This window comes from Panthera pardus, unplaced genomic scaffold (genome assembly GCF_024362965.1).
Source record: "Panthera pardus isolate Hobbes unplaced genomic scaffold, ASM2436296v1 HiC_scaffold_2, whole genome shotgun sequence".
NCBI lineage: Eukaryota > Metazoa > Chordata > Mammalia > Carnivora > Felidae > Panthera > Panthera pardus.
The window spans coordinates 129,859,430-129,868,569 of NW_026526765.1; the positions used below are offsets into that span (position 1 = coordinate 129,859,430).

General features: G+C 51.8%; 1 protein-coding gene across 1 annotated transcript; it reads right to left on the reverse strand.

The window, feature by feature from the left end:
- Positions 1–6,274: 6,274 nt before the first annotated feature.
- On the reverse strand, positions 6,275–8,053 carry IL3 (interleukin 3). The gene is made up of 5 exons (XM_019421929.2): positions 7,895–8,053; positions 7,762–7,797; positions 6,657–6,749; positions 6,492–6,527; positions 6,275–6,382 (listed from the first exon to the last, which is right to left on the reverse strand). The coding sequence occupies exons 1-5, from the start codon at positions 8,051–8,053 to the stop codon at positions 6,275–6,277; spliced, it is 432 nt and encodes a 143-aa protein (XP_019277474.1).
- Positions 8,054–9,140: the final 1,087 nt, after the last annotated feature.

Below are 9,140 nucleotides of genomic sequence, written 5' to 3' on the forward strand. Positions count from 1 at the left end.
AGTGTCTCTGGGATGGCTAAAGGTGGTCCTTGGAGATTTCTCCTCCCAGCCCTGGAGCAACAGATTCAAAACTCCCTCTCCCTGAACACACATTTATTTCTCACTCCCACAGGCCACCCCTAGTATGGGTTGTAGCCTAGTTCCCTATATAGCCTGCTGGGGTGCAACAACTCCCTCCACTATGAATGCAGAGTTGGAGGCTTGCCTCTAAGCTTGGCCCTTCTTGCTGCATGACCTCAGGCTATGACTCCAACCTCTGAGCCCCAACTGGCTCATCTCCACAAGAGGATGGAGGCACACTATGCAGTTTTTGGAGAGTGCCGGGCTACATGGAGGGATGTTTTCTATTTTGACTCGATGCCTTCCCTCCCTCTCCCACAACCCCCCACCCCGCCCCTCCCTCTGGCCCCCAGCATCTATCTTCCTGGCCTTGAGACGAGAGTAATTACCGGGATGTGGACGGCCTCCAGAGACTTCTCCTGGCGTGGAGGTAGGCTTCCCTGAAGGGAGTTTCCCTATACAGACCCCTCCCCAGTGCCTCAATACCTCCCCACACCCAGCCCCAGGAGGAAAACCCTGCTGGGCAGCTGGGTATTTGAGGTCCACTGACTGGGAAATGGCACATCGCAGGGAAAGAGCCAACTAAGAACATCAGGACAGGGGACTGTCCTCCCTAGTCCTGTCCCCCACCTCGTTCTGGCAAGGAGGAGGTGGTCCCAGGCTGTTAGGGGCCCAGGGCCTTGCCTCATAGGAACAAGGAGTCATTGAGTCTGGCCATCAGCTGAGGAGAACAGTCATATCTATTGGGTACCCACTGATGCAGGTGGGCCCATCCCCAGTGTTTCATGCCTCTCAGGGTTCACAACCTTTCTGAGGGAGAGGAGTGACTGTCTGTTGTTTTTATTACCATATTCAGGAGGGGCCCTGCCCGCATACAAGAAGCAGGACAGACACAATGGAGAAGAGAGAGCACTCCATCAACCCCCTGCCCACTCCCATGCTCTTATAACTCTGTGCTATAACTATGTTCTCTCCATACCCAGTCACAGCTGGCCCCTGTCCTTCCCCTCCCCTTCCAGAGGCCCATTCCTCCCTAACATGGTCACCTCAGAGGTGCATGTCTTCATCCACACAGCCTGCTGTCCCTGGCTGCACTTGGTTGGTCTCGAGCATAGCCCATGTGCCCTCTAGGGCAGGGCTCAGTCAGGACACTTGCAGGATACTTGCACAGTGCTGCTGAAGGAAGTCTCAGGGGCAGCTGGGGTTGGGAGTGCCGGTCGGAGGAACCAGTAAGAAGGCTTCAGACTAGGACTTTGTGAGCCTAGGGAGCAGGGAGGGTTTGCGGAGGGAAGGGGGAGGGTATCAAAGAACGAGCCAAAACTGCAGTGAAAGCTGACCCTGGGGTCTTTGAGGAGCTGGGTGGGAGTAGGGAGGCCTTGACTGCCGGCCAAGGCAGGAGAGAGCTGTGAGCCGGTGGTTTCTCTCAGAAACTCCATGAGGCATGTGGGAATGGGGGACACATGGACAGGAGCAATGAGGGCCAAGCTCTGCATCTCAGCCCCAGTGTGTGTGTATGTGGGGGTCACTGGGTAGGAGGGGACAGTGGGCATGTAGAGGATTTGGGTGCTACGTGTGTGGTGGCTCGGTGGGGTGGAGCTGAGGCTCTGTGGCTGTGCTGTTCACCACTGGGGCTGGAACCACAAGGCCGCAGAGCTAGGAGGTCCCTCCGGAGGCCTGGATCCAGCCAGAAGACTACACTTGAAAGGCTCCTGTGCCTCAGTTAGCATTGGCCAAAGCACTGTGGATTAAGGATTCATAGTCTCTGGAGTCAGAGGCTCCCTTAATTTCTCTGTGCCTCGGTTTCTTTATTTGTAAACTGGGGTTAATCACAGATGGGGTCATTGAGGGGATTCCCTGAGCCCTCCATGGTCCAGGAGGGCAGCAGCAACTTTGCCTGATCCATCTCTCACACCCCCTCCAGAAGCCTGACCTGAGGTTTTCAAGGGAAAAATTGAGGCCCTGGCTCCCAGTGGGAATTCACTCAACACTCTACTCTGGCCCAGACAGCCTCTGCCTCACCCTCCCTGCCACCTGGTCACCTGTTCTGCTTGACCAGCTCTTCTTTCCTTCAGCACCTCTCTCCCTCTGTTCTGGATCTTTCCTGTGGATGTTAAACATGGTTTCTGTTGTGACCCCATCCTATGTCTCTCCCTTCGCACACCCATCACTTCTCAGGCCATGGTTGTTCAGTCTTGCTGTCTCCACAGTGGCCAGGCCAGGCTGGGCTGGACTGGGATCAGAGAGGAATGAATGGGGGAGGGGACAAGGCTGAGACCCAGAGGTGCCGGGGGCCCTGGGTGACTGGGCTGTAGGGGCAAAGGCAGTGACTGGAGGGCCTGGTTCCACCAAGCCTCTTAGCACCCAACTCTGGCCCTATTAAGTGGCCTAGATGCTCCTGTGCTCCAAGCCTACCCTGTACTTTTAGATCTTCATTCTCTTTCTCCCCATTGTCATCTGCCAGACATCTTTTTCTGTATCTCTCTCTGCAAGATGAACCCCTAGTCCCTTCTCAAGCTCTCTTTGCATCACCCTCTGTGGCAAGCCCCTCTAACAAGACCCATACCTGTTCATCCATTGCTCTGTCTGGAATAACCCCCACCACACTGTGCTAGGCCAAATTGGACATGGTCAAAAGGCCCCCAAGGTCCTGACTCAGTATCTCCCCAGTCCCCACCCCAGCCTGGGTAAGCTATGGTGGGTCCTCAGGTTATTTACTGAACTGAGTCAAATGAAGTTTCCAGGACAGGGTGGGAGGAGCAGAGCCTGTCCTGAAGCAGGAGGATTCACACTATGGAGTGAGGTGAGTGATGCCTCTCTGAGGGGGCCTCTCCTTAAACACTGGCCTTCCTAGCAATTTCTCTCTGCTTTATTTTTCTGAATTCACAAATTTTTCAGTGAAGAGGATATATGCTATCTTATATTGCCCTTCCAATGAAAAACTATAATGTTTCTTAAATTAAAATTAAAAAAATAAAATAAAATTCCTGGCTGAAGTCATCTACTTTCCTGCTGAAAAGGCACCTTGGATTTGGGAAGGTGGGAACTTTGACTTTCAAAAGGCCATCCTGGGACTTTTGATGGGGCTTTGCTGCCCACTAGTGGCAAATAGACTTATAGATCTGGCACTAAGGACACTCTGGGTAGCCTTTGGAGAGAAAGCATGAAACTGACAGACATACCGGGGAGATGTGAGCACCCTGGGGCCTCCCATTGGGCCAGGGAGTCATAAGCCCTCTCCCTGCAGGCAGATGAGCATTATATAACAGTGCCCCAACCTGACTTGTTTCTGGGCCCCCCCAGGCTTGTTCTCGGGTTTGGGATCAAGGGTGAGCCTCAGTTCATCTGTTCTGTAAGAAGGGCAGTGGTGAGACCCCAGAATACTGGAAAAGGCTCACCTACTCTCAATCATGTCACCTCCACTTGTCTATCCCCTGCTTTGTGGGGCTATCTTTGCTGACTTCCCTCCCTCACACCTTCAGATCTTCCTGGGCCAGGTCTGTGTCTGACCTGACCACCACCTCCTGCCTCCTGTAGTCCTCAGTCACTAACACAGGGCCTGGGCTGGGCCTGGGCCTGAGGAGAGAAAGAGAAGCTGAAGAAGGGTTGTGGGCTCCCCACCAGATTCCACTTCTATCATAGGTCATCTCTGTTCTGTGAATGCTTTCAGCCCATTTCAGTCTCTGGATCTTTGCCCTGTTCCCTCTGTCTAGAGCTCTTTCCTCCCTTATTGTCACACATCTGGCACTTTCTTGTCATTCACTTTGCAACCTATGTGTCACTTGCTCAGAAAGCCTTCCCAGACCATTCAATGTAAAGCAACCTCCCCAGATCCCCTCCATCTGTCTGGTTCACTGCCATATCCCTGTGTCCAATATAAGCCCTGATACATAGGTGCTCAGCCAGAGTTTGCTGAATGTCTGAAGTCCCAGGCACTGAAGGAATATAGTGCCATCCAGCCTGGAGTGAGAATAGTGTGGCTGCAGCACAAACAGAGCTTTGAGAAGGGGCTCTGAATGGGGACAGCCAGGTAAGAACAACATAGCAGACTGCCAGCTACCTCTCCACACCTCAAGTGAGGGGAGCTCCAGCAGCTGGTAAAAGTTAAACCACAGATTCCCAGGGGAAGGAGTCCACTTTGTAGCATTTGCCCATGTTCATAGCATAAATACTCTCACTGTGACCTGTTTCAAGTTATGGATGGTTTGATAACTGGCTGGCAACTTTTCGAGATTTAACAATTGGCTCTGTGAGCCGGTATGAGCTGGTTCCATCCACCTTCGGCTCTGGCCTGCTGAGGACGAGGTGTGGGAGAAACATGGCAGGACAGGTCACTGGGTCCCTCTCCTCTCCACCAGGGCAGAGGGTAGCAGGGCTAGCACAGGTGGAAGGCAGCTGACCCATTCTCCAGGGAGTGAAGAAGAGGTGGTGAGCAGGGACTCATCCTGGGAACAAGGGAGTGGGGCATAAATGCTTGGCTCAGCTGGGATGAAAACAGGAGCAGCCACCAGGTGTGGGTGGAGAGCGAACGGGCAGGGGAGTAGAAGTGGGAAAGCTAGCCAGGAATCAGGAAGCTTGGACCCATGCTCTCAGATCCTCCCCCAGGGTCCTGGAACATCTCACCAGTGGCCTGCCTGCCCCTAGTGGCTCCACCAGAAACTGCAGCAGCTTCTCCAGCTCCTTCCAGGGCCAAGTCCAACACAGAATCTTCCCTGAGCACCCACAGTGCTGTCCGTGGACCAGGCTGGAGAGAGGTGGAATGAGTGAGAGGAAAATTGTTTTCGTGGGAACACAAAATTGTATTAGGAAGAGGAATGTGGAGGGTATATTTCTGCGGTAGTAGATCACTCACGTTTTCTTGTCCCATTCAAGCAGCCAGGCTGTTCCTTACTTATGACCCAAGGGGAGGAGTGGATCAAGGTGGGAAGCAGAAAAGAAGAGGGCTGGGACCCTAGCATCTGATGTCAGCATCCTAAGCCTTTATGGTACTTGTCAGAGAGAATGACATTGCTCCTTAGCATGGTGACAGAGGAGGGCTCACTCTCCCCTCTCTCCCCCACCATGCCAGCCTGGAGAAAGTGCACCTAGGCAGCATGCAAGAGAGCCCGGGATGGAGGCACTCAGAGCTAGAGGGTCAGTGGGACCTCAGGGGTCAGGTGGCACATGGAAGCCACACTCAGTGATGTCCTAACCTCCACCATTCAGATCAGACTGTGCCACCCTGGGCTACAATGGCTGTCCTTCCAATGGGTCCCCATCTATCCACCTATTTCAGACAAGAGCCCTGTCCTAGAATAGTGTGGACAACCCAGAGGTAGGCAGCATTTGAGTTGGTCTCTGTAGCTGGAACTCACCATGCAGAGTCAGGATCAGGGCATTCGAGGTTGAGGTGTCAGTGTGGGTAAAGATTTAGAGGTATAAAAAAAGGTGTGTGGTTCATCCAAGAACCCACACTGTATCTACTGGCTGGAGCATCAAGGAGGTTGGTAGTTGCAGACATAATGAAATAGAAGCACCAGGTGGAGGCAGGCCTCTCTTGCTATCCTAAGGGTAAGGACAAGGTCCAGAAGCCCCTGAGGACTGGAAAATAAAGTATCAGATCAACCTGGTCAGATTTGCATTTTCTAAAACTCCATCTGGCTTCCCAGTAGACCACAGATTGCCAGGGTGTGGGTTCCGGGGCCCATCTGGTGGCAGGGAGGCTTGCTGGGGGTGGGGGCTGGGTGGCTGCTCAATCACCAGGCAAGAGAGTTACTAAGACTGAGTCAAATCGAGACACTGGCAACAGAGAAGTTGTTCAGAGAGTGTGGTTTATTTTCTCAGATGCATAGAAACCAGTTTAAAACCTGAGGTACAAATTAACAAGCCTCCAAGTCCCCCTCTTGAGTCTTGTTTAGAATGAGCAGGACGTAGGCTCCTTTGCTAAAATAAATACATTTCACATTGCACAAGGTAATAAATAAAAATACATAAATAAATACGTTCAATAGGATAAAAATGAGAGTATAATCACTAAAGGCCAAATGGGGGCAGCACATTTCAGAAATCAGATAATTAACAATTCATCTGACTCCACAGGAGAAAGTGAAATCCCTCCAGTTCTGGACTATGTGAGAGATATCCCAGAATCTTCAGCTGTTCTGCTGTGTTTGATGTCCAAGGCCCCATGGTGAGAAGGCCCAGAGAAGGAGGGGTATCAGATGGAGAATTCTAGGACTCAGTGTTTCTCCTTGAAATTCAGAAAGTTATCAAGGATTTCCAGATATTTAGTCAGTTTCCTTTGGAAATCAACCCAGTTATCCTCCTCGATATGGATTGGGTTTCCCTGTGAAGAAACCAGGAAAGTGGCATTAAGTTAGAAGGTAGGTGACAGGCTAGAGGTCAGGTCATGGCTAAGAGTACCACCTGCAGGGGCATCTTGAGGGGCAGCTTACCCTGGGTGTGGGAGTGGGCAGGAGTGGCAGGAATTCCTGTGGGAAGAGACCAAAGCGTACAGTCAGGGTCTCACCTGAAAAAGGAGCAGGTCCTGCTACCCCGCTTCTCAGAGGCTGGCCAGGGCCAAAGCAGGGATCCCCAAAACTCTCAACAGCTTCACCAACCTTAAGATTTTTCCAGATTAGCAGTCCATCTTCGTGGAAATTTTCTGCAGCTTTTAAGAATGCATCCAGGTTTGGCCTCAGAAGGGTGTTTTCCTAAGGGGACCAAGAATACGTATGAGGGGAGAAGGTTGGGGTTCAGCCTTCCCATGGCTGAAGTCATCCCCAGTTTTCTAAGACTGCCTTCAGGGACATCCTTGGACAATCCCCTCCTAGTCCCGTTCTTGCCCAGTTGGGTTCCTGAGATAATCTTCAGGGCACAGGTCTACAGGTGAGTGCACACCCCAAGAAAGCCAACTTTTCTCAGCCCTGACCTCCCCTGGTTCCAGGTAAGCTGCATACAGGGCCTGGGTGGATCTTTCTGCACCTGGGTGGGGGAAGCATTGCTTAAAAGAAGATCTACAAAAGGTGGAGGGCTGACCAAGGGGAATATTTGCAGCTAAGAGGCCAGATAATAGGATTAATGCCTTGACTGGATAAAGGGCTCCTAGAAATTAGGAGGAAAATTGCAGAGACCCCAGCAGGACATGGGTGCAGCCTGTTAACTGTGCATGCCTTAAAGAGGGGGATACAAATGGCCAATAAACTCAGGAGAGATTCAACCTCTTGTTGGACCCAAGGAGTGCCATGCAAACAAAGGTGAGATAACCATTGAAGCCAACTGGAAGTAGGAAAAGTAATTGTAAATGATAATGCCAAGGACCAATCAGCATGAAAAATGACTCAGTGTCTTAAGGAAAAGGAAGGAAGCAGGCATGTTCATGGGAGAAATTTTAGGCTGCCCCACTGAAAAATGATGAACTTAAGGCCTTTGGAATTGTTCACCTAGAGCTGCCTTTTCATTTGTATTTGTTTAAAAAAAGGCATTTTCATGTTATAGATATGGCTGAGGAAATGTATTCAACACTAGTTAGCACCAGACACTGGTCTGGTGACTCTATGCATTTGTCCCACTTAATTCTCACAATGATCCCACTGAGATAGATACTGTTAATCCTATTTACAGATGAAAAACGGAGGCTAGGCAAGATGGTGTGACATGCCTGAGGTCACCCTGGAGGAAGTAAATTGGGATCCAAGTGCACCCAAGTGTGGGCTGAGTGCTTACCCTCAGGGTCTCTGTCTCATTTGGGTCCAAGGGGTCCTGTGGGCGCAGAGGAAGAGAGAGTCCATTAGTCCTATTGGCCTGAAGCACCTGCTAGCCCTCCCTACCCTATGCCAACCTTATCCCAGTTACTCACCTGTGAAGGCAAGGGTAACTTGTTTAAGATCTGCATAATTTCATCAATCTTTGCCAAGTATTGGTTCAGCTGGTATGTCGGAAAGGGCCGCCCCTGTGCCTGAGGGGCTTGGAATCCAAGAAGAAGCAGGAGAAGGTACATGATGGGAAGGTTGCTCATGTTCAAGCTGTCAGGGTCTTTTCTGTCTTGTCCTGGTCCTTCGTGGCGTTCTGAAGCATCCAACAGTCTCCCGTCTTTTATGCGCTGAGGCAGTGTGCCTATACCCTGGCGGTGTAGGAAGGGGCGGACGTCGGAAGAATCTTTATCTGACATGGAACCCCCATAGCAAACCACAGACTTATTCATCACTTTCTAGTGCTGGAGATCACTGAAACTTGGAAAAAAATTACTCAGAGGTTATCTCCTCCTTTTGCCTAGGAGAATAAGATGGGCTGGCCACTGGACAGAATGGGAACAGGTGAAAGGACCCCTCTGACAGGTGAGGGGCTGCCTGACTCTGAGCTCACTCAAGCCTCCTGCGCAGTGGGACCTGGTCCTACCATCCCCTGGCCAGCTCTGACTGACCCTCTGTTGCCCTCTCTGCTTGGCTCCACCTGGTCCTGTGTGGGTGTCGAGGTGAAGGCCCACGGGAACAGACAAGGATTTGTCTGGAAGCCTGTCACACAGCTAAGTATTCACATGTGGGCTCATCCACTGAGAAGCACATCTCTTGACATCTCCCACCCCCATGCTGAGTTACTGGTATTAATGTCCCCAGTGGTTTGCCTCATGGCCTTTAGGCTGCTTCTCCTCAACACTTTCTGGTCCTAGCGGGGGGCAGATGGAGCCCAGGCACTGGATGCCCATTCTTCTTTCATTGGTCTGACAGCCTGACTCTGTCCTGTGTTTTGAGATCTTAACCCCTAGCAGAGGCCTGGTGGCAAGCACTGGGCAGTCCCTTTGGTAACACGGAGGAGCTGGGCCTGGGCCCCTGAGGATAGGGGTCTTTGAGAAAACTGTAACTGGGAAACAGGGGGAGGAGGCTGGCCTGGGAAGTTTTCAGAAGTAGAATCGGAAGCTCTGAGAGGCGAGGCAAGGGAGGAGGGGAGGGCAGCTTTTGGTGTCAGGCTGGGTCTCTAGTGATAGGGGCAGGTGGACAGTGGAGAGAGCTGTATTGCAGGGGTCCTGACCCCAGTCTGTGGGAGCTCGGATTTGGCAGGCACAGACTGGGTAGGGAAGCTGTGCTCAGCAGAGAAGTGGGCCAGGA

What these genes read in the sequence shown, in the direction of transcription:
- IL3 (XM_019421929.2), bottom strand. Translation starts at nt 8,053, where the DNA reads ATGAGCAACCTTCCCATCATGTACCTTCTCCTGCTTCTTCTTGGATTC. An exon ending in ATGAGACAGAGACCCTGAGG is followed by an intron (nt 6,750 to 7,761) that starts GTAAGCACTCAG and finishes TGGTCCCCTTAG; the next exon opens with GAAAACACCCTTCTGAGGCC. An exon ending in TGCCCACTCCCACACCCAGG is followed by an intron (nt 6,383 to 6,491) that starts GTAAGCTGCCCC and finishes GTTTCTTCACAG; the next exon opens with GGAAACCCAATCCATATCGA.